Below are 26,473 nucleotides of genomic sequence, written 5' to 3' on the forward strand. Positions count from 1 at the left end.
TTGGGTACCGTTCACATTTGAACCAATACCGGTACCTGTGAATTGATACCGGTAGACGGTGTTACCTTTTTCCGGTACTTTCATTATAACAAACATTTTATTTCTGTAAAACTAAACTAAAGTCTAAACTTCTCAATTTCAACATCGTTATCACACCACACAAACTAAAACCCCTCCCTACCTCCCTCTCCTACAACGATTGTCTAATGTTGCATGATCACATACCGGTACATTTATTATGTATAATTATTTTTTTAGTTCAAATATCAACATTATCTGGCCATCCTCAGTAAATACTATCAAACTCCTCTGACCTCATCTGGTCTTTCCAAAGACCAGATATGAGACATGCGCGCACACACACACACACACACACACACACACACACACAAACAAAGGGAGAATGGCTCATAGAAGACTTGATGATTAAAAAATATTTCAGATAATGAAATGAAATGTTTATCATGAACTATCCAGTTAGTATTTGTAGTGTAACATTTGGCTACTTTAAATCATTGAACGTAGAGAGAGGGAGAGACGCTCAGCGACCCCCGTCGTGATGTATTAGGTTTGAGTTTGAGCCTCTTGGATGCCGTAGTTGAGTGATGTCACAGTCACTAGGAAGTCGCGATGCATGAAGCGATATATATAAATATATATGGAACTGGTGTCGTGGAGTTACTCCGCTGTGAGCGTTTCCAGGGTTAGCAGCCAACGCTAGTTAGCTTAGCGGCTAATGTGGACATGGCAAGGATGCAAAGCATGTTAGACACATTGGACATTGCTCGCGCTGGTCTGTGTCTATTATGAAATTACAATTGCTTCATTGAAGGTCCACGCTGGTCTGTGTCTATAATGAAATGACCATTGCGTGTCATTGGAATTCGGATTATTTTTTAACTGGGTGGGTCTTAGGTATCGAAATGTGCCACCGATTGATCGAACGAATCGATACTCGATTGTACCGACGTAATTCGGTCGATACCCTTAAACGTACCGGGTTCGGTACCCATCCCTACTGTCAGCTGCTTTCAATTCCATCCCCACTCAATCCTCCTAGACCGTCTGGAAAGTGTCCTTGGCATCACTGGTACCTCCCTGTCCTGGTTTACATTGTACCTGACCAACAGGTGGCAGTATGTTTCCCTCGGGGGGGTCCACTCTGGAGCGTAACAGTAAGAAGCATTTTGTATGAAAGTATTCTGTACTTCTGTATGACAACTATTAAAGAAACTTGAACTTGAAACTTGAGGTCAGCTCGAGCACCTATTAACCAGGGTGTTCCCCAGGGTTCGGTGCTACTGTAGGTCCGCTCCTTTTTCCCCCATCTACCTCCTCCCACTCGGTGAGATTATAAGGAAACATGGCCTCCACTTTCACTCATATGCAGATGACACACAGCTTTATCTCCACACCAAACACTCTGCTCCCCTCCCTCCCCCCTCCCTCACTGCCTGCCTCCAGGATATCAAAGCATGGATGACCATAAACTTCCTCCAACTCAACAGTAAGAAAACCAAACTTATAGTTGTAGCTTCCCCAGCCCTCCTCCAAAAAATCGATCGCCTCGTTCTTTCCATCGACGGCTACTCCATCGGCCCCTCCACAGAGGTAAGGAACCTGGGCGTAATACTGGACTCAACCCTCTCGTTTCAGCCACACGTCAAGTCTGTCACAGGTCCGCCTTCTTCCACCTCACTGACGACACCACCCTGGTGGGTCTCATCTCCAGGGGGGACGAATCGGCCTACAGGAGGGAGATCGAGAGGCTGCAGAGCTGGTGCACTGCAGCTGCAACAACCTGGAGCTCAATGCTCTAAACTAAAGACAGTGGAGATGGTAGTGGACTTCCGGAGGAAAGCAGCCCCGCCCCCTCCCATCATGCTGGGAGGCACCCAGGTGGCCTCCGTGGAGTCATGCCGCTTTCTAGGCATGACCATCTCCCGGGATTTGAAGTGGGAGCTAAACATCATGGCCAGGGATGGGTACCGTTCACATTTGAACTAGAGCTGCCGCGATAACCGCATTACCGCGGTATCGCTGTTGCATCACGCCCACCGCAGAGTTAAGCTGAATACCGCATCACCGCTGTTTTTTATAATAATAATAAAGTAGCGCCCAGACGTTGGGCTTGCGGCTCTGCAGATATACCCTACTCGGTTCCAAGCGACCCTATTGGGTAGAAGTGGTACCCGAAAAGTGTACGTGAAACATTGCGGACCACTGATTGGTCAGAAGAGAGACGCGTCACACGTTGGAGCCTCTGAACAAAAACAGAAAGCCGCCATCTTTACTGCCTCGCTAAGGATGCATTTCATTCAGGATTTGTTTGCGACAGCACCAAGTGCAATAAACAAAAAAGGATGGATTCACTGTGTATTCTGCCTCATTTATTAATGAAACAAAACCGACATCAACCCAATTTACCACCGAGCGGAGAGTTTAGTGTCACAACAAGATCGCTGATGTGTTACGTTTGTTGTTGTTATTAGCCTAATACTAACGTCAGCAGATATACACGAGAGGTAACGTTAAACCCAGGTTGCTTTGTAGAATAGACACAATGAGAGGTAACACATGTATGTATTATTATTACTTTATTATTATTTACATCTTACTGATGTAAAGTATTTTACAACTGAATAAACAAACAAACAATCTAGCAGCAATGAACTACTCTGCTGCTGATTGAGTATTCTAGCAGTTCTTTTCGCTCCACACTCACTGTGTGCTTCTCCCCCGCTTTGGAGAAGACCCACTCTGCGGTGTGTGTGTGGCTTGTTTACCGACGTCACATCCTCTACTCTGTCCTGAGTTGTGCCGGCTTGCACTGTAGCCCTAGGAGCTAACGTTATGTCCGACGGTTATCGGTATCTCACGTGAATCGATACTCGGTAGTACCGACGTGTTTCGGTAAGTACCTTATCATGGCCCTGCTTAACACATTAATTGCCAAAAACTAGTCAACTCGTTATTGCCCACCATGCGAATAGTTAACTCGTTTTTGGGATCGTTATTTCGTTTATTCGCTATATCGGTTCATAATTCATGGCTGCAGCCTCTGCAGACCCTTCAGACCCTGTCTGAGCTGGCAGGCGGTCAACACCGCCCTCTACTGCCTTGCGGAGCTATTGCACTCCATTGGAAATGGGCTGGTGTGTTTTCTGAGCCGATCTGAGCCGTGGGGGCGGGATTTACTTTAAATACTCAGGCGAGGCAGGCCTTTACAACGATGGCATGGAACACTAACCCCGCCCGCCCGTTCATGTGTAACGCTCGATAATGTCAGGGACAGGATCGCTGTGGATAACTGGAATGGCGATCAGATAATTTGATTCTTTTTTTTTGCATTACATCAAAGACAAGGTAAGAACACTATATATAAAATCTTGATCCGATATTTCTTTCTCCCGCGATCAAAGCTATCTGTGTGGACCGTGTTGTGCTTTCTACCGTTGGCTGCGGTGGGGGGGGGGCATTTCATGTATGCACGAGGAGATATAATAATGATAATCTAGCGTTGATTTCAGGATGATTAGATAATCAGCCGAGAAATTACAACGTGATGACTGGATTACACTAAAATGCCTTTTTCTCGTCTTTTCCTGGAATTACTCAGAATCACCCAAACCATACTCATATTCAAAACGGTATAAAACGGAAATGTACGGATGAAAAAACAATCTGTTTTGTGCATATTGACTGGAAGCAATTCACTGACAATCGACGGGTGTATTAGACCCATAGCTATAATATAAGATATATTTTAAGCACTCGCAAATGTCGCAGTCTAAAACTATATCCATTGAATAAAGACCTGGTGCTGAAGGGGGATCAGCGCCCCCTGCTGCTGGCGGTCAATGTGTTAAAAAGGCCCAAAAGAGGATGTTCTTCCTCCGGCAGTTGAAGAAATTTAAACTACCGAGGACTAGGGCGGGGCGATAAAACGATAATTATCGCGACATATTTTAATAATCGATATCGATTGATTGATTTTCTTTCTTATATTAAAGTATATTTAGTTTTTAAGAATTGTAAAGGATAGGCAAAAATAAGCATGTGCTTCAGTCATTGAGTTTGGATTTAGTGTGTGAGCTTACTATGTACATTTGTGATTTTTTCTTTTCCTTTTGAAAGTCCACACGTGTGTTTTTGATTTATCTGTAAACAAAGACCGAAAATAAAACTATTCATCATCATCATAATAATAAAATAAAATAATACAAACTTCTTTTTTTTTGGTAGTGGTTTGTCCACCAAAAAAGCGCCAAAAGATAGAAAAGAAACTAGCAGAGCCAGAACTATTAAAACTCCGCTGGAGCCACAGCCAGCAGAGAAGCCTGTATACTTTCGCTTTCAAACCAGCTGCAGCCTGAGAACTGGAGTGTGAAGGGCTGTAACACTAAAGATGGCGGCAACGACAAAGAATTGCTGAAAAATAAACATACATCTGTTGTTTAAAAAAAATATTAAGGCTGTCAAAGTTAACACGGTATTAACGCGTTATCGTCCGATTCTATTAACGCCACAATTTTTTTAACTCACGATTTACTGTATACAATTTTTTCTTTTTTTTACTTCACTCAGGTGTATTGTTGATGCTCTCATTGATACTATGTTTGTTTCTGAAGTGTGTGTGTGTGAGATATATATAGAGAGAGGGGGGTGAGAGAGATGAGGAAGGGGCAAGAGAGAAAGAGAGCTGGGAGAGTGTGTGAGAGAGAGAGAGAGAGAGGGGGGTGCGATTACTCAGCCCTTGTGAGTTCCTAACGTTTTCTTTCCCCTATTATTTCATGCACACTTTATTCATTGTTTTAAATTATTATTTTCTTTTAAGTTATTTTGTGCATCACTCTGTTTTGAATTTGATGCAAATTTGCAATGCATGAGGGTCATCCTTTTGTGTTAAATGGCTGCATAAAGCAAGCATTTGTTGACTTGCATGTTGATAAGAGTATTAAAACTTGGAACTTGAAAAAGATCCGTTTATGGTAGAAAATAAAAATGCGATTAATTTGCGATTAATCGCGAGTTAACTATGGACAATCATGCGATTAATCGAGTTAAATATTTTAATCGATTGACAGCACTAAAAAAATATATATATATATTTTATGTTCGATATTGGCTTTTTTACCGATACCGATATACCGATATTGTCCAACTCTTAATTTCCGATACCGATATCAACCGACCCCAAAAAACGGAATAATTTCAGGTAATTAACATTACATATCTCTTGTCGTGGAATTAACACAACATTTTGACAATAAATAAAATCAGAATTTGTTCTTACTTGCTTGCCTGGGTAAATAAAGGTTATAAATGTAAAAAGATTTTTTTTTTTTTTTTTAAACAGATACATATATTTTTCGATATCACATTTGAATGCCAATATCGGCTGACAATATCGGTAGGCCGATAATATCGGACATCCATAACAATATCGATAATTATAGATATCGAGTGATATGATATCGTTATCGTGATATCATTTTTGGCCATATCGCCCAGCCCTACCGAGGACCATGATGGCCCAATTTTACACGGCCATCATTGAATCCATCCTCACCCACTCCATCATCTCCTGGTTCCCTGCTGCAGCGGCAAAAGATCTCGCCAAGCTGCAGCGGGTGATTTCGCTCCGCGGAGAGGGTGATCGGCTGTCCCCTGCCCTCCCTCAGGTCCCTTGGAGCGCTGAAGAGGGCAAGAAAGATCATGGCCGACCCCTCCCACCCAGGCCACAGCCTCTTCAGCTCGTCACAGACTGAGTTTCTTCCCCTCAGCCGCCAGGCTGATCAATGCCTCAGGGTCAGGCCCCCCGCCCCCTCCCCCCCTCCGCCCCCAAGTGACACTGGCACAATAACAATGACACTGGCAAAAATACTGCACTGGGACTGACCTGGAACTCTGCACTGCACTTTATATATATTTATTCAAATGATTAATCCTGCACTGCACTGTCTTTGTCCTGTGTCTGTTGTTGCTGTTATGTGAAAAGAAAATGTATGGAAAAATGCATACTCTGTAACGCTGAGACAATTACTAATGTGGTTACACATATGGCTTAATAAAGGAATCTGAATCTGAATCTCAGAAGCATTTCCCCGCCTTCACCCCTCACTCTCCAACACCTCAGTGGAAACACTTATTCATGCCTTGTCACAGAATCCTTCTTGGTGTCTCCAAGAAGGTTCTAGATCGCTTACAGTATGTCCAAAATTCAGCTGCGAGGGTCCTCACGTGCACCAAACCCTGGCAGCACACCACCCTCACCCTGCAAAAACTCCACTGTCAACTACTGAATCCCCTACAAGATCCTCCTCCTCACCTATAAATCCCTGCACGGGTTGGCGCCATCCTACCTGGCCGACCTACTAGTCTCCACCCCTACACTCCAGCACGCAGCAATGCAGCATTCGCTCCTTCAACTCCGACCTCCTCACCATCCCCTGCACAAGGCGTTCCACACTGGAAGACCGAGCTTTCTCCGTAGCTGCCCCCGGGCTGTGGAACTCCCTCTCCCCTTCCATCAGAGGCTCAGACACCATCAACCTCTTCAAAACCCATCTAAAAACACACCTGTTCACACTTGCCTTCACGCAACACGGCGCTGCTCCCAAGTAGCCCACCCCCTACCCCCACTTATTTATTATTATTTATTTATTTTAAGCTACTGATCCTGGGATATGTTTAAGCAGGCAGCCACCTACAACCATCACACCAACCTCCATGAATACACAGAGACAGTCAGACTCTAAGCAGAGTCACTGCTTAGTTACATCAGTAAATGCATGGATGATGTCACGGAGACCAAGACCATCACAGTACGGGCCAATCAGAAACCATGGCTGACAGACAGGGGAAGTCCATGGGTTACTGAGGGCCCGGAACGACGAGGCTGGCCTGAGATCAGCCAGGGCCAACTTGGACAGTGGCATCAAAATGCAAAAAGGCAATACACAAAGAGGATAGAGCACCGTTTCAGCAGAGACACTAGGAGCCTGTGGCGCCGGGCGGGGTATACAGACCATCACAGACTACAAACCCTGATCTCAGACCTGCGACAGTGACACCACTCTGCTGAACAACCTGAACGACTTCTATGCTCGCTTTGAAGCCCTCAACAGCACTCCTGCACAGAAGACAATGTGCTGTCCTGTCCCCAGCCAGTGTGAGACAATCCCTCTCCTGGATCAACGCTCGCAAACCTGCTGGCCCAGACAACATACCCAGGCGGGTGCTGAAAGACTCACTGATGTCTTCACAGACATCTTTAACACCTCCTTGAGCCAAGCCGCTGTCCCCACATGCTTCAAAGACACTACCATCATCCCGGTCCCAATGAAGGCTTCTCCAGCCTGCTTCAATGACTACCATCCCGTTGCTCTGACACCCATCATTATGAAGTGCTTTGAACGGTTAGTCATGCAACACATTAAATCCACCCTCCTTCCCTCCTTGGACCCCTTCCAGTTTGCACATCGGGCCAACCGGTCCACCGATGATGCAATCTCCACTGCCCTCTCCACTCAGCTCTCACCCATCTGGACACTAAGGACTCATATGAGATATAAGAGTAAAATGGCTGCTGTGTGAAATATGATCAATAGTGGCTTGCCACCACCTCAAGTAGCTACTAGCTAGCCATCGCACGCACTTTTTTTTTTTTTTTTTTTTTTTTTTTTTTTATCTTTTCCCCCCTCCTTTTTCCTCCGATTTTTCTCCCATCCCAATGTTAGTCGTTATGCCAATTCCCAATCCCCTTCCTGGTCTGGGAGAGTGGAGGCTACCACATGCTTCCTCCGACACACGTCCAGCCAATCAACCTCTTCTTTTCACCTGGCAGCGCGGATTCTCACTGAGAGGGCGTAGCGTGTGGAAGGATCACACTATCCCACTTAGATCCTATCCGCGCTTAGCAGGTGCCCCGACCGAACTGTAGGAGTCACTGTGCCTGTTTACAACGACCCGGACCCACCCCGCCAGCTTCTCCCACCCTCTAATACTGCCAATTGTATTGGTGTGAACGGCCAGCCAAGCTGGTGACAACCCCGGAGCTGTGAGCTGGATTCGAACAGGCGAATCCAGCCGCTCCGGGGTTGGTGACGAACGCAATCTCCGTTACGCCACCTGCCCGCCCTCATCGCACGCACTTTTAAAACGATTGTGCACTTGCTTACGTCGTTTCTGTGAGACAGCCTGCAGGCACGCAGTGATGATGTCATAGTTCTTCTGCAGTTTGTTGAACAACCGGTCGCGTCTCTTGAGCTGGCGGAGCAGCTTGGCCGACTGGAGGCCCGTACGGTACTTCACTTCCTGGATGATAGCACGCAACTCTGCAGGGGCTGGAAACACACACACACACACACACATTAATCTCTAGATTTAGACATGTGAAGTAACTTTGATGACTGATCTGGTCTGATTTGATGAAAGAAACTCCTCAGGGAGGGAGGGAGGGACGCGTGAACATTTAAGGCAACCAACTTGTGTTCAGCTTTTCTCTGATTGGCCACGACAGCCCGCCCCCTGCGAGTGGCAGAGGTCTCGTCACTGTACATCAGTGCCTTTTGCCGCGAGCGCGGCAGAGATCCCTGCGAGCGGCAGAGGAGCGGCAGAGGTCTCGTCACTGTACATCAGTGGAACTGTACATTGTAACGTTATATAATGTATAATGTTATTTCGCGTTTGTAACGTCATAAAACAACTACCAGATTCACGCGTCACTGTACTAGGGCTGTCTTAAATACTTCGAAGCTTCAAAGCTTCGTTCGATGGCACAAGCTTCGAACATTAAAAAAAAATCGAAGTTTAAAAAAAAAATATATATATAAAAAATTTTCAAATTTTTTTTTTTTATTTATTTTTTTACTTCGGTGTGTGTGTGTGTGTGTGTGTGTGTGTGTGTGTGTGTGTGTGTGTGTGTGCATGGGGCCATTGGGTGGGGCCGGGGGACAAATACACTGGAGGAAAGGAACCCAGCTCAGCACTGCCCAAATTATATCATCACTATTGCCTGTTTGAAGGATATAATCCTCAAACACATATACACCACCTACACGCCTATTCTCAGTCCTTGCCCCACAATGGTGGAATTAACTACCCACCCCAGTTAGGACAGCCGAATCCCGTCCAATCTTTCGCCGTCGACTAAAGACGCACTTCTTCAACCATTATCTGAAATAAAATAAAAAAAATAAAATAAAAAAAATCTAACCCTAACTAACCTTACTGTCATGCAATTGTCCTAATAAACTAACCTACACTGTAACACGCAACACTTTGATGAATATTGTTACTCAGCTGATAGAGTTGTATCCTTCCTGATGACCTGTCGTACAGAACTTGTAAGTCGCTTTGGATAAAAGCGTCAGCTAAATGTAAATGTGAATGTAAATGCCTTGTAGAATTCCACACATAAGAAAGAAAGATACTGGGATGAATAAACAAAATAGGAAATAAAATGTAGAAATGCATGCAATACATAAATAAATATGAATCTCCATATATGAAATAGAACATTTAGATAAGGTGCTACTGAGATGTTTTGGTGAGTTCTTTGTTTTTTTGTGGAAGTAGCCTTTCTTAAAAATGCATGAACATTCACTGATAATTGGTCTGTAGTGGAGTCTACAAGGTCTACATTGCCGGACCATGTAGAATCCGGACCTTGTAGACTGACATAATTCTGTGCATAGTTTAGTCTACACAGGCCATATTTCAAATAATCAAAATCTTACTTCATTCATCTTAAACATTCTTGATTTGGGGGATTGGTAGTTCCCATGAAATCTGAAGTTGTTCAAACGACAACAGCGATCCACCTTGAATTAAATCACACAGCCGTGTTGGCTGCGTCACAGTCACGAAAGGGGCTACTTAATTCATTAATCCAATCCACTTTATTTATAGAGCACATTTAAAAACAACAAAGTTTACCAAAGTGCTGTACAAGTCCCACAACATAAGATAAAAAACATAAATAAATTAAAAATTAAAAATCGAATTAAAATCGAAGCTCGGCCCCGAAGCTTCGATTGCCAAAAAAAATTCGAAGGTCAGCCCCACACTGTACATCAGTGGAGGCTGCTGACTGATTAACTAGAAACTATAATGTATAATGTTATTTCCCGTTTGTAACGTCATAAAACAACTACCAAATTCACGCGTCACTGTACATCAGTGGAGGCTGCTGACTGATTAACTAGAAACTGTACGCTGTAACGTTATATGTTATTTCGCGTTTTTAACGTCATAAACCAACTACCAGATTCACTCATCACTGTACATCAGTGGAGGCTGCAGTGCTGACTGATTAACTAGAAACTGCACATTGAGGGGGTTTGAATCACACTACATCAGTGGAGGCTGCTGACCAGATTTTTAGGTGAAGCACAAATTATTATATTATATTACATATTAAATTATATTTTTTAAACATCCCCAACGCTGCAACACCCGCATTCCTCCCAGGTGTCAGGCTCCTCATTCGCTTCCATTCATTTTGGGGACCATGTTCAAATATCATACTTCTGAAGTATAAACAAACTATACTGCTGTGACGATTTTGAATATCTTAACATGTATTTACCACCTTCCTCTGCACGAGGCCACAGATGGGTTTTATGTAACACAAGGACAATGAATGAATTTTCTTCTATTTACAAATAATTGTTTATTATTACTGTTACTGTATTGTTTGTCTTGTTTCATGGGCTGCCAAAATGTTATATTTTGCACCAGGGAACTTGAAGGTTCATGCACAACGTGTGTAACCTCAACCCTGTATTGTTTCAGGACAACTTGGCCTATCAATCTATATGCTACAGCAAAAGGGGGCGGGCTGTCGTGGCCAATCAGAGAAAAGCTGAACACAAGTTGGTTGCCTTAAATGTTCACGCGGGAGGGACATACAGACAGACAGACAGACAGAGAGAGACAGAGAGAGACAAAGAGAGAGAGAGAGAGAGAGAGAGAGAGAGACAAACACATTAAGGTTAATCAGTCTATTAGAGGTAAACTAATTTAATTGCTATACAATCTGATGGCTGTGATGTCCCGTCTACTCTGCTGCAGGGCCTGCTGTATAAGGTCAGATCTGAACAGCACAGTGTTGGTTAAGGTTACATTACAGTCCGTCTTCCACACCACAGGCTCCATCACACGGCTCATGGTGAGCCCCCATCTCTCATCTCATCTCTCTCTCGCCATCAGTGTTACTGAACAGTATAGACTTAGACCATCAGTGTTACTGAACAGTATAGACTTAGACCATCAGTGTTACTGAACAGTATAGACTTAGACCATCAGTGTTACTGAACAGTATAGTCGTAGACCATCACTTTTACTGAACAGTATCTACGTAGACCATCAGTTTTACTGAACAGTATAGACTTAGACCATCGGTTTTACTGAACAGTATAGACTTAGACCATCGGTTTTACTGAACAGTATAGACTTAGACCATCGGTTTTACTGAACAGTATAGACGTAGACGATTGGTTTTACTGAACAGTATATACTTAGACCATCAGTGTTACTGAACAGTATATGACCATTGGTTTTACTGAACAGTATAGACTTAGACCATCGGTTTTACTGAACAGTATAGACTTAGACCATCGGTTTTACTGAACAGTATAGACTTAGACCATCGGTGTTACTGAACAGTATAGACTTAGACCATCGGTGTTACTGAACAGTATAGACTTAGACTATCAGTGTTACTGAACAGTATAGACTTAGACCATCAGTGTTACTGAACAGTATAGACTTAGACCATCAGTTTTACTGAACAGTATAGACATTAGACTTAGACCATCAGTTTTACTGAACAGTATATACTTAGACCATCGGTTTTACTGAACAGTATAGACTTAGACCATTGGTTTTACTGAACAGTATATACTTAGACCATCAGTTTTACTGAACAGTATAGAAGTGTCAAACTCATTTTCACAGAGGGCCACATCAGCATTATGGTTGCCCTCAAAGGGCCAAATACCGTATAAATGTTAATGTAATGTAAAATAAATGTAGCTACTCATTTACATACTGTTAAACATGTTGTTTCTGTATTTATTTTTTATTACTTATTCAAGTTACACATATTGCATATGCATTTGCATAGATGTAAAAATATATGTTAGCTTATGTTATTTTAACAAATAATTTTAGTTGATCAGAACTCCATATTACTCCGTCAATCAATGATCAAACCATTCAAGTAAAATAACAAAGAAGAATATCGTCAAATACAAGCTATGACATTACGTTTGTTCAAAACCCTTTTGTCACAGTCAAGAGGGGCAGAACTAACACCTGTGAGCTGCAAAGACCACGTGGGACAGATGTAGCAGATGTTACAGAAACAAATGGCTGCACACAACCTTGCAGAGGCCATACATCCAATGGAAGATAGTTTAATTAACAGATTGCAGAATGGGTACAGTACAGTACGGCTCAATACACACAATTGTTAAGGGGATGCAGACCACAGAAAGACTTTCGTCTTGTTTACATCAGGGTCCCCCATTGTCAATTCGTAATGAAATTGCTATTATGTGTCTGCATGAACACACAACTGTACTAAAAAATAACAAAATAAGGGTTGTCTCAGTTCACAACTATATTGGTCAAATGTTGGGTGGGACTTGTTTGCGTCCCTAGTACAGCTTCTAATTCAATTGAGCGAGATGCTCGGTTATGTCACACAGCCAGTTTGCATCCGACAGTTCAGACAATATTTCTTCAACCCTTTGTTACCTATTCAGCCTGGATCTTTTTCGTATTTTGGGCTGTAAAATTGTCAAAGAATGTCTGTGAGGAGTAAGTGCTTTTGGCTTTTTTCCTTTGTTACTTCATCAATACCTCAGATGTTCAACATACATGTATGTGTAAAAATGTGTAATAACTAAGGCTGTCAAAGTTAAAGCTTTATTAACGCATTAACCCACAATTATTTTAACGGCACTATTTTTTAACGCAAGATTAATTTTTAAAAATGTTTTTTTTTTAAATGTTGCCAGAGCTCTTGTGGGCCACATCAAATGACGTGGCAGGCCACATTTGGCCTGCGGGCCTTGAGTTTGAAACCTATGACTTAGACCATAGGTGTCAAACTCATGGCCCGCGGGCCAAATGTGGCCCGCCACGTCATTTGATGTGGCCCCCCAAGAGCTCTGGTAATTTTTTTTTTTTTATTTTTATTTTTTAACATTCATCTTGGGTTGAAAAATAGCTGCGTTAAAATAATTGTGGGTTAATGCGTTAATAAAGCTTTAACTTTGACAGCCTTAGTTATTACACATTCTTACACATACATGTATGTTGAACATCTGAGGTATTGTTGTAGTACAGTACTAGTTGTACAGTAAATGACCAAGTAAGGCTTTGTCAGTATTCCAATGTACAGTGTCAAATGTGTGTGTGTCCCCTACCCAACCCCCCCCCCCCCCCCCCCCCCCCCCCCACCTCCAATGTACAGCCCTCACCCACCCAACCCCACCCACCCAACCTCCTCCAATGTACAGTTTCTACGCCAAATGCAAATGTATATACACTCTTTTTCTGGACACTTTTGTATCACAAACAGTACTGTATTTGCAAATCTGATATGTCATAAATGTATAGATGTAGCAGTACCGTCTATCTGTATGTCATGTATGTCATATATGTTATGATGAATTGAAAATGGGGGACCCTGATGTAAACAAGACGAAAGTCTTTCTCTGGTCTGCATCCCCTTAACAATTGTATGTATTGAGCTGTACTGTACTGTACCCATTCTGCAATCTGTTAATAAACTTTTCAATCAATCAATCAAGTATTGATGAAGTAACAAAGGAAAAAAGCCAAAAGCACTTACTCCTCAGACATTATTTGACAATTTTACAGCCCAAAATACAAAAAAGATCCAGGCGGAATAGGTAACAAAGGGTTGAAGAAATATTGTCTGAACTGTCAGATGCAAACTGGCTGTGTGACATAACCGAGCATCTCGCTCAATTGAATAAGAAGCTGTAGGGACGCAAACAAGGCCCACCCAAAACTTGACCAATATAGTTGTGAACTGAGACAACCCTTATTTTGTTATTTTTGAGTACAGTTACAGTTGTGTGTTCATGCAGACACATAATAGCAATTTCATTACGAATTGAAAATGGTGGACCCTGATGTAAACACGTCGAAAGTCTTTCTCTGGTCTGCATACCCTTAACAATTGTGTGTATTGAGCTGTACTGTACTGTACCCATTCTGCAATCTGTTAATTAAAGTTAATTAAACTATCTTCCATTAGTTGGATGTATGGCCTCTGCAAGGTTGTGTGCAGCCATTTGTTTTTGTAACATCTGCTACATCTGTCCCACGTGTTCTTTGCAGCTCAGTTGTTAGTTCTGCCCCTCTTGACTGTGACAAAAATGTTTTGAACAAACTTAATGTCATAGCTTGTATTTGATGATCTTCTTCTTTGTTATTTACTTGAATGGTTTGATCATTGATTAATGGAGTAATATGGGGTTCTGATCAACTAAAATTATTTGTTAAAATAACATAAGCTAACATATATTTTTACATCTATGCAAATGCATATGCAATATGTATAACTTGAATAAGTAATAAATACAGAAACAACATGTTTAACAATATGTAAATGAGTAGCTACATTTATTTTACATTACATTAACATTTATACGGTCTTTGGCCCTTTGAGGGCAACCATAATGCTGATGTGGCCCTCTGTGAAAATGAGTTTGACACCCCTGACTTAGACCATCGGTTTTACTGAACAGTATAGACTTAGACCACCACTTTTACTGAACAGTATAGACTTAGACCATTGGTTTTACTGAACAGTATAGACTTAGACTAGGGCTGCAACGATTAGTCGACATAATCGACGACGTCGATCATAAAAACTCGTCTACGCCGAATTTTTGCGTCGATGTGTCGTAAAATAAAATAAAAGTGTGCACCACCTATCTTTGTGAAAGTGGCTTCTCAGCTCTGGTCCAGCTGAAGACAAAGCAGAGGAACAGATTGGACATTGAGCATGACCTCAGAGTTGCTTTGTCTACCATCACCCCAGACTTTGAGACTCTTGTCAGGAGCAAACAACATCCCCCGTTATCCCATTAGTTCCCTGGGATGTTAAGCTAAGAAGTCTGCTAAGAAGGATAATATATTATTTAGTATTATTATTATTACTTTATTTCATTGTGTTTTTAGCCCTAGTTGCACTTTTGTTGCAACCCCAGTTATCCCATTAGTTCACCCAAACTTACTGTCGGTCTGTTATGTTAAGCTAAGAAGTCTGCTAAGAGCCCGGAAAAGGAGCCGCGCCCACAGGAAGCAGAGATGGAGGGTGTGACAAAAATAATCGTTAGATTAGTCGACTACCGTACTTTTCGGACTATAAGCCGCAGCTTTTTCCCCCATTTTTCGACCCTGCGGCTTATATAACGGTGCGGCTTATATGTGACTCGACGTGACCAAACCCGAAAATGTAAAAATCTAAATATTGCTTTTTTGACTGCATTGAAATGTTATTTATCTGTTCCCTTATTTGCTAAACTTAATACAACTTGTAAATGAGTTAATTCTTGTTATTTGTCCGACAGTATTGTGTCCCAATGCTAATTACATATGGTAATTAAACATTAAAACACCTGCGGTTTATAGTCCAGTGCGGCTTATATATGTACACATCATTCAATTTAGCTGCTGCAGCTTATATTCAGGTGCGGCTTATAGTGCGAAAATACCAAAATAATCGTTAGTTGCAGCCCTAACTTAGACCATTGGTTTTACTGAACAGTATAGAGACCATTGGTTTTTGAACAATTGGACAGAGATATTGGACAGAGATATTTTGGATATTCATCCAATCTTCATTTCAACTTGAAAATAAAACGAGGCCAAGCTCTAATTTTCAATGACGTCGAGCACACATAATCAATACACAATAGATACAATAAACAATAATAAAATAATTATGGTGGAATGGTTGATTAAGGATTCAAACAATAAATGCAAATCATAATATCAATTAAAAACAACTGCAGATTTTGGTGGAATGGTTGGTGATTAAGGATTTAAACTATTCTAAAACCAAAGTATTGAGTTTTAGAATTTGTTGTATGCTATCATATTCCACGTGTCAGGAGCACAGAAGATGAAAGCAGATTTCCAAAGATCAGTACAAACTAAGTGCTTTAAAGTGTAAGAGCCAATTATTGAGTCTTGTATCATGGGGTCCAGACGTCCACTCCAACAGAGAAGTGAGATAAATTGGGCAATGTCCAATTATGGCTTTATAGAAACAGATGCCAATGCATCTCTGCTAGGGAGGACCATCCAACCCTGTTATACAGGTCACAATGGTCAGTAGCATACCCTAACCCAGTGGTGCGTTCCTGAAATCAACTGGGATTGCACGCACCTAGGTGTGAATGTATCTGAGAACGTATTTAACACACCTGACGACCGGCGCTATTGATATGCAAATAGCGTACTTATCTGGGCTTGCACGTAGTGCACCCCCGTCCCATGAAGAACGCATGCCTGAGCATACCCATCACCGGTGTTAAATCTAATGGCCAAATGATAAACAGAGTCTCTAAGGGCTTAAGAGTGGAAGCTGCCGCATGTATATAAATCACATCTCCATAATCCAACATTATGAAAGGGTACAATAACAATACAATACACTGAAAGGGTGCAATACAAACAATTGTATAAATTGGTGTCTTATTACTAAAATTGGTGTCTAAATTGGTGTCTTATTACTGGATCTTGAAAACAAGTCACAGTGGAACAGAAATACTGTGCTTTTCCAGTGTTTTACCTCTACAGAATTATGTTAAAAAAAACTTTCGTCTCGTTTACATCAGGGTCCCCCATTTTAAATTCATCATAAACTCACTCACTCTCTCTCCTCCTCCAGTCCTTACCTTTCTGTGCCAGGTAGTTCATTTGATGTCTCCTGGTGTGTTTTTCCAGGAGCTCCTGCAGGAAGTTGGACCCCGTGTTGCTGCGACCCAAAAACGCCTCCGAACTAGACGCTTCCGTGGAGCTGTCCACGCTCGCCCTGTTGCCCCCGCCGCTGTACGTGTCATAAAGTTCCACCAACAGACGGTCCACTATGGAGGTGGTGCGCGGAGCTCTCGCGTCCTCCTCCTCGTCTCGATAATAATAACCATCCGTTTCGGTGGTGGCGGTGCTGCCCGCCGCGGTGGCACTCTGGCCGGCGGAGGAGGAGGAGGAGGCAATGGTGCCACTGCCAGTGCCACCACCAGTGAGAGTCGTGCGTCCGTCCGGGACTTGTTGCGCTTGTTGTGCGGCGCTGCTCCGGAGCGACGACGACCGGACCTCCGCGGCGGCGGCGCCGCTCCACTGCTGGAAGACACCGTCCAGGAGGAGCGGCGACGCGCCACCGGAGTTGAGGAAGACTCCGCTCTCACCCGCTGCTGAACAACATATGCCAGCGTCCCATATCATGTCCATTTCCAAAAGTTCACCCCCCGCAGCTAGTGCCACCTGCGACGCCATTTTCACAACGCCAGCGCCCCCTCCCTACTACTTCAGTTGGATCCTGTATTGTTTCTTGTGGTTCTCAAGTTGCCCATTCCATACTTAACTAACGGTGTGCTCGTGCTCCCCGCGGCGCGGCGCTAGAATAGGAGAGGAGTTCCGGGTGCATTCCATTCCTCTCCTCGGGAGGTAGGTACGGTAGGGCTGGTTAGAACGTTTTTTATTTTTTTATTATTTATATTTCCTTCCTGAAAAGTTCAAACTACACGCTGTTTTCTCACGCCCCTGCAGGAGTGAATAGTAGTCCAGCCCACTCCTAAAGTTGTACGGACAAACTTTCCTCCGTCTCCGGGCGACAGGTGCAGCCAGCAGGCGCACAGTATAAAAGCACCTTCAACCATGTTCACCAATCAGAGAAGCGCCAAACTATGGGCTGACATAAATGGAGGGGGATATATTATATTATATTACAGTCTGGAATTATCAGTTGGCATGTAAGCACTAGAGGACCTACCTTCTTTTTAGGCAGGACATTGCAACGTAGGCTACCGTGACGTTTAATAACGAAGCCCCCCCTCCCTTTTTTTTGTAGGCTAGTCATATACAATTATTTATTCAACTTCAATCTAAAAATAATTATACATCCACAGCGCTTTTAGAAAGGTGCGGAATAAAAGTATTGCTTCCCACACCCATAACATTATTGTTGTCGTTTTTATGACTACAACCAACTGGGGGGTGGGGGGTGTATTATTATTATTATTATTATTATTATTATTATTATTATTATTATTATTATTATTATTATTATTATTATTATTATTATTATTATTATTATTATTTTAACTATTGCTCTACTAACTATCCATTGCACCATTGCATTTTGTTTTATTTGTGTTTGTTTGATTAATTGCTTAATTGATTGATTGAATGGTTGTTTTTAGTTAATACAACTGGCAACTGCACATGTTATTATTATAGGCCTTTATAAAAAGATTGAGCCCCCCAAAAAAAACATGACCTCATCAAGGGCTGCGTCCCAATAGGGGATATCTGCAGAGCCGCAAGCCCAACGTCTGGGCCTAGTCCAAGCCACGAAGCCCCGCCCAGACGTTGGGCTTGCGGCTCTGCAGATATACCCTAGTCTGCAGATCAGCTGACTCGGGCTTCCGTAGCCAAGCAGCACATGACTAGATAACAGGGAAGTGCAGAAAGGCCGTTCTCCTGCCTCGGAATTATTCATGGGAATCTTCCTAACAGCATTTCACACCGTTTATCGAGCCCATAACCAAAACCACGGGACACAGCATCAAATAGATTCGTATTTTCATAGCAAAAAAAAAAAATGGCTTCGGCCCGGCGGTGCCCGCCGACATTATTACATTTTCTCTTTATCTGCGTCACATTGCTGAATAACCTGAGCGGCGTTGTTGTTGTTGCCAAGTCATATCAAAGACCCAACATTGTTTTGATTTTGACCGATGATTTGGACATTTCTATTGGGGGTATGGTAAGTAATCATTTGGCCTACTTTATTAAAATACCATAACTCTGTATGATAGCGTGTACAATAATGTTGTAAATAGGCCTACCGCATATTTATACTACTGTATATTTTCCCACATCTTTCTGTACATATTGCATAAAAAACGAATTTACATATTTGTATATCTAGGCTATATCTGTACCCTTACCTACTCTAGCATTATTACTCAGTAATACTAATTTATATATATTTATATCCAGTTTAAATACCTGTACATTGTATATTACTACTGCACTTTACTGTACTGTTACATTTGCACTCTGGTTAGATGCCAAACTTGTTGTACTGTACTTGTGCTGTATAATGACAATACATTTCAATGTAATCTAAAATAAATGTTGTACACGTACCTGTTATAGCCTAACTAACTGGTTGTTATTATATCTGTAGAAACAGCCCTATATGATTTCCTATAACAACCTAGCTGGTCAGCTTTGTTTGCAAGCAGCTTGCTTAGCAAATTGTTTACTGCAGGTGTTGTGGAAAATCTTGGCTTTTTCTCGTCTTTGTTGACTTTTTGATTAATTGGTGTCTTTATTGATGCAATAACACAAGAATTGCGCAATATAATACATTACAAAGAATATTGATCAAAAGGATAAAAACACAATAAAGCCTGCTAGAGTTTGTTTCCATTGTGGTCCTTTAAACACCGTGTCGACACCAAAACTGTCTTTCAGAATCCGCTGAGCAAGACTAAGAAGCTCATCGGTGATGCAGGGATCTCATTCACCAACGCTGTGAGTATCTTCATCATCATCCTAGGGCTGGGCAATATGGAAGACATTAATATCACAATAATCATAAGGACTTTTTTTAATCACTATCTTCATACATAATGCTAAATTATCCAGTGGATGTTAAAGGTGCTGTACATGTTATTTTCTTCATTCAAATAAGTGTTCTACATTCTGACAGCTATCACTATCAGTCCCTCCACTCTGCCAGAAAAGACATTTTCTGGTATCCTGTTCTCACTTTATCCAATCAGGAGAGAGAACTCCATACTGCAAAAATTGTCTGACAAAAATAAGAAATTAAAACAAATATGTGCTTGAAACAAGTAAAATAATCAGCCAGCAAATTTGGCTTGGCAAGATTTCTTGAAATAAAAAAGATCTACGGTTCTCTCTCCTGATTGGAGTTATTAAAGTGAGAACGGGATACCAAAACATTTATTTTCTGTTTGTGGAGGGACTGGGAGACCCATGTTACTGACCAACACTCTATATCAGTGATGGCTGTCGGAATGTAGAGCTATTTAACACTTATTAACTCATTGACCGCCGGGGATTAGACGGGTCCTGTTGTAGCTATGCCACGCTTTAAAGATATGAGTGCGTCACCTTGTTTGTAGAGCTATATGTATCTATATTCTATATTAAAGCTATGGGGACAATACTATGGTCATTTGACAGTGACTTTATTCCGTCCAAGATGCAAAAAATAGATAGTTTTTCCATGTATACGTTTGCGCGTTATCCCATGGTGAATATAAGTATAATTTCAGAGTGGTCTGGGGTAATTCCCGAAAGGCTGAGTTATAGCCTTATACGTAAATTCTACTATAAACGTTGGCGTTTCTTGCCTGGACACGCTACTATTCCCAAATCAAATGTATATAATAGGTATTATGTTTCATCATGAATGCATGAAAGAGGAGGGGGGGTCGTTTCTGATTCTTTGATTGCCAGTAACGGCATTCGTATTGAACACAACAACGCTGATCAGCTGGGTCGGTATAAAAACATTGCACTATCAAGCTAGAATTGACGTCGGATAGTCCTTACCTGTGATCGGGAGTATTCCAAAAATAATATTACAATTGTTTGATCTCCATCTGATGTCCATCTGGTCCACACAACATATGGATCGGGAGCATTTGACGTGCTTCAATGCAATCGGGAGAACCGCTCGCCTCGCCCGACCCAGAAAACTGCGCCCGGAGACATTTGAGTGTAACACAGGGTCTGGAACAGGGTTTACTGCACTCTCGATACTGCCACCTGGGAGGATCTGGCCGGTACTGCACCCTCTGGGTCGCAGTATGCCTTCTAACGGCAACATACGGGTCCCTGACATTGAATAGAATATTAAAACCGAGAAAAAAAATGAAAAACGATCAAATAACGTATATACATACATGGTTGGCGTTCAAAGGATGGCGCCCAATAACGTATATAAACGGGGAATGAATTAACAGTGTGAACAGCACAAATCACATGGAATCTGATCTTTAACATTTTTATTTGAAATCAGATACAGGTCAGATTCTTTGCAATGCAACCTGAACAGTCTGAACAGTCACTCTGTTTAGATTGACATTTGTCACAATTTCTTTACATCCATCTTCTTTATTGTTCATTTGCGCATGCTGGTCAGTTCAGGAGCGTGAATCAGTTCACACTGGAATCTGATATTGGCCACATAAAAAAAAAAAAAAAAAAAACATTGAACAGCCAAACAAAAAATCTGATCTGAGCAATAAATCAGAATTGAGCACTAAGGCTTGCAGTGTGAACTTAGCCTTGTTTTGACCTCATCTACTTTTTTCTATGGCTGGGAGGTATAGAAGCTGCTAAAATGCATAATCTGAGCAATAAAACAATAAAAATACAGTACATTTTTAGGGGACCTCAAAGACTTATATTAACTTGTTGAATGTTGTCCCTTTAAGTTATGCTATTCAAGAGACAAATCCAAACACAGAAACAGAGGTGGAATCACAAAATGGTTGCCCCCCCATGCTCTCTCCATAAGTTACAACATTTATTTAATTAGGATACGATAAAAAACACAATGTTTTGGCCACAGAGGCTTTCATCAGGAACAAAAAAACAGATTTAAAGACTTGTAGAGAAAGAATGACATTTTATGGTTGGTAGTGATGCTTATATACCAGTAAGGAACCCCTTAAACTATGTTAGTTCCCATAGGTCCTTGTATTTTAGTAGAATGTCTTTAACGTAGAAATCCACCCCAAACAGAAATTCAACTGGGTCTCAGAAGGTTAATACAGGATTAGATTACCCATTAACACAGATTTATTTCATTCTAAAACATAAACACAATTAGTTTCTAAGCCTATTGAACACTTGAACTGAAATCAATCTAAATCACTTGGAGTGTGAATGTATTATATCACATTATATGAAGACAACACTCTAACTTACCATCTTTAGATAATGAAGTACTCAACCTCTACCGTCTTTAACGATTTGATTTGATTTGATTTGAAATCTTTATTTCGAACATGCAAATGAATACAAACAAACAAATAACTAAACAAAAGCAAAACACAACTCAATCTACATGTTCGAAAAGGAGTAGGAAGAAGTATACACTTATTTAATCCTACCCCTTTTCCACTACTCAAATGAGTGTACTATTTTAAAACATAAAAGAAATAAAATAAAAATGTAATAAAATAAAAATGTAAACACCCGTGAATATCAAGTCCCTTCCTTATCCCTGTACCTCATGAACATAATTTCCTTATACATGATCAGTTTGAATTGTCTCATGTTTGGACATTGCTTTAGCACCACATTTAGACTGTTCCACAACTATGAATGAACACAACACTCTAAGTCTAATGTACCATCGTTATGGGTCTGTTGAAGTTGGCGATGCTGTTTGGGGGCCATTATGGACCATGGAATATGACAGTGATCCTTCAAATTAATTACCTACAGTCAGATGGTAAGTTTAGGGTGTTGTTTACATTCATAGTTAAAAGGTTTAGTACTTTCTGGTGATGTATCGCATTCGCACTACCAAGTAAATTTGGATCGACTTTCCAACTGCAGTGCTAATACACGGGCTGTCGGAAACATTTCCAACCAGAGATATATGGTCCTTCAGTGAAAGGTTTGAAGTTTTCCATTGAAAACTTGAAAACAAGAGTTGTGCGGTTCTTTGTTCTAAAGTCCTTGTGGTCTGCCTCAGTTTGTAGCCAGCCCGCTGTGCTGCCCCAGCAGAGCCAGTATCCTGACGGGGAAGTACCCCCACAACCACCACGTCATCAACAACACCCTGGAGGGTAACTGTAGCAGCGTGGCGTGGCAGAAGAGCCAGGAGCCCCAGACCTTCCCCGCTCTGCTGCAGTCGTATGCAGGATACCAGACCTTCTTCGCTGGCAAGTACCTCAACGAGGTGAGACTGAACGACTCAGTGCAAGGACGTGTCGTGTATAGAACGGGTTCCATAGGTACCAAAATTCCATTCCAATAATGATGTAGTATAAGCCAAGGAGGCAGCTTACCAATAAGGGCCTTAAACATGAACAAATACCAGTGTTTGTTGCACCTCTCCATCAGCGAGGACCAACCAATCTTCTCATAAAGGACACAGTGATGAGTGTCGTATCTATCATTCGTGATTAATCTGAGAGTCCAAGGATTTAAGGGTTGAGGCAGCAGCATGATTAATATAGACTAACCATGTTCCATACAGAACCATGCTGATTAATATAGACTAACCATGTTCCATACACAACCATGTTGATTAATATAGACTAACCATGTTCCATACACAACCATGTTGATTAATATAGACTAACCATGTTCCATACACAACCATGTTGATTAATATAGACTAACCATGTTCCATACACAACCATGTTGATTAATATAGACTAACCATGTTCCATGCACAACAGTATTGATTAATATAGACTAAACATGTTCCTTACACAACAGTATTGATTAATATAGACTAAACATTTTCCATACACAAGAATGTTGTACAGTTGGCTTTTTCCCCACTGATGGTTAAAAACAGTTTATGAGTAATGTACATGTTTTGGATTGATTGTAAACAATTCATACATCATAAAATATATTTTCTTGCACTGTATGGAACACCGTTGGTCGCTTATTATTCACTCTGTACAGAATACCGTTCACCCTTATTTAATACAACTTAATCTCAAAACCCTTTTAAATTGAGGTTGTCCTCATTTGAAACGATGTGGAGTTATATGCCAGTTAGATGAATATTTTAAATGATGATCTTCCGTACACAAGCGGAGGAGGTAGGTCATGCCCTCGCTCTACCCCGGTGCTGCGCCTCGACTAAACCAAGCACATTATTTCACACATTTTATATGCAAGAACACGTCTGCCACGGAGAATCGCATGCTGTGTGTGCTACATGTGTGAAAGGGCAACTCCAGGCAATGATGCCCGCACCCCGATTCTCAGTGCATTGTCCAGAGTTCATGTATGAAATAGAGGCACTGAGATTGAAGTTGTGTTCTCTGGACGATCCACAGAGAACACACCCTCCGCATGTAGTTTGAAGATTTCAGTATTTGTATTTAATTCCCATGTCTTATCAATACATTTATATTAACCATGTGGATCTGTCTTTGAATCGTGATATCTATTCCAATTTCCACGGTGGTAACCGCTTTAGAAAATTCCGAAATTGGATTCCTAAAAAACATTTGGAAAAACACAATATTCCTGTTCCACTGTGACACTGTTCCCAAGATCCAGTAATAAGATGCCAAATTATGCCAATGTGGAGGAGCAAATGGGCATCTCTCTCTCTCTCTCTCTCTCTCTCTCTCTCTCTCTCTCTCTCTCTCTCTCTCTCTCTCTCTCTCTCTCTCTCGCCTTTCTCATTTAATGTAAGCTATGGAAGAATTCACATGATGGAAAATCACATGTATGGGAAGCGTTGTCCCTGCTGTCTGGTCTAATGTAAAGTAACCACAGACACTCACAAGGACTGACTCATGTCCGCTAGGGATGGGTACCGAATTCGGTACTTTTGAGGTACCGAACCGAAACACGTCGGTACTACCGAGTATCGAATCAAGTGAGAAACCGAAAAAAAAATAAAAAAAAAAATTTTTTATTAATTTTTTTTTTAACTTTTTTTTTTTTTTTTTTTTACTTTTCTCTTTTCATGTCAACGTTCACGCGCACAATATATGCTTACCTAGGATTTGACTTGATTCAACAACAAAGCAGTCGGAGCAATGACAAGCCGAAAACTGTCGAAATTGTAGTTATTTGAAGTTTGGATTTTTTTTTACGACTGAGGTAGGTAAATTAAATTTCGACAGTTTTCGGCTTGTCATTGCTCCGACTGCTTTGTTGTTGAATCAAGTCAAATCCTAGGTAAGCATATATTGTGCGTGTGAACGTTGACATGAAAAGAAAAAAGTAAAAAAAAAAATTAATAAAATTTATTTTTTTTATTTTTTTTTATTTTTTTTTTAAGTACCGAAAAAAGGTACCGTTGGGTACCGGTATCGATTCACAGGTACCGGTACCGGTATCGGTTCAAATGTGAAAGGTACCCATCCCTAATGTCCGCCTTGTTTACAGTATATGTTCAGCCCTCTGCAGGCTGTGTGTCTAGGAGGAAGGAGAAGTTAGCTTCCAATGTAGGCTACAGGACTGCATCATGAACTCATAAACTTAGGGGAACTTGTGTATTCAATATCGCAAAGGCAAGGACAAATATAAATAGTCGATGTATATCTGTTAACACTTTGAGTGCCAGCAGGGGGCGCACGATTTAGCGTTTGAGTGCCAGCGCTCTATTCAATGAGGGCGAGCACATTTGCGAACGCATAAACTATATCTTAAATGATGGCTATGTGTCTAATACGCCCGTCGCTTATCAATGACTTGCTTGCAGTCAACATTGTCGAAACGGATTGTTTTTTCATCGGTACATTTCCGTTTTATACCATTTTGAAAAACGCTCGTTCTTTGAAAATTTTCAGAAAAACAAAAATAAAAGATTCTGCAGGAATCGCCCTTTACTGGAATACACAAAAAACGTTGTCATTTTTCGGCCTATTTATGAATAGTTTTCAAATAAACGCTAGCTTATCGATAGTATATGTGTACTTATGCACGCTAGAGAAGCGGGCTGAAAAAAATCGATTATCTTATTTCCTGATCAGCACACACCCACACACACACACATACACATATAGGGCCCACATTGATATATCTGTGAAAAAAGCTCTGATTACCCCAAGACTGGTAAAATAGATTCCTTACCTCAGATCAGATGTTCTCCAAAAAGATTATTCCAATTCATGATCGCCATTCCAAATATCGATCGCGTTTATTGATCCAACGCTGGGTGCTCGAAACACATATTCCACACTGTTATGAGGGACCACAAAGACTGCAATCGGCTCGACCTGACAAGTAAAATGTGGATTCCGGATTTTCTTTTCCCCATGCATTTTCATTCAGTCCAATCCAATGGGTGCATTATCATCCGAGAGACGATAAGGGGCGGTATTTTCCCTGTTCGAGCTCAGAGAGAGTCCCAGTGGTAATGTGAGGCTAGATTGATGAAAAATGTATGGAAATCGCTAATAAAAAAAATAACGATTAATAACGAGATTTCTCGTCG

At 41.4% G+C, this 26,473-nt stretch overlaps 2 protein-coding genes across 2 annotated transcripts in view; one reads left to right on the forward strand and one right to left on the reverse strand.

Moving 5' to 3' along the window:
* The window catches only part of tbc1d30 (TBC1 domain family, member 30), a 69,710-nt gene extending 52,060 nt beyond the window's left edge, over positions 1 to 17,650 (reverse strand). Inside the window, exons 1-2 of the mRNA XM_084330207.1 lie at positions 16,956 to 17,650; positions 8,184 to 8,348 (exon numbers count right to left, since the gene is read on the reverse strand). Of these exons, the coding sequence (XP_084186333.1) occupies positions 8,184 to 8,348; positions 16,956 to 17,553 (763 nt within the window). The 5' untranslated portion in view covers positions 17,554 to 17,650. The remainder of the gene's footprint in view (positions 1 to 8,183; positions 8,349 to 16,955) is intronic.
* A 1,081-nt stretch (positions 17,651 to 18,731) lies between these two features.
* gnsa (glucosamine (N-acetyl)-6-sulfatase a) overlaps positions 18,732 to 26,473 on the forward strand; it is a 47,266-nt gene continuing 39,524 nt past the window's right edge. The window contains exons 1-3 of the mRNA XM_084330349.1: positions 18,732 to 19,045; positions 19,762 to 19,821; positions 23,030 to 23,236. Coding sequence (XP_084186475.1) covers positions 18,881 to 19,045; positions 19,762 to 19,821; positions 23,030 to 23,236 — 432 coding nt within the window. The 5' untranslated portion in view covers positions 18,732 to 18,880. The remainder of the gene's footprint in view (positions 19,046 to 19,761; positions 19,822 to 23,029; positions 23,237 to 26,473) is intronic.

Source organism: Notolepis coatsorum (assembly GCF_963971535.1).
Source record: "Notolepis coatsorum genome assembly, chromosome: 15".
Lineage (NCBI taxonomy): Eukaryota > Metazoa > Chordata > Actinopteri > Aulopiformes > Paralepididae > Notolepis > Notolepis coatsorum.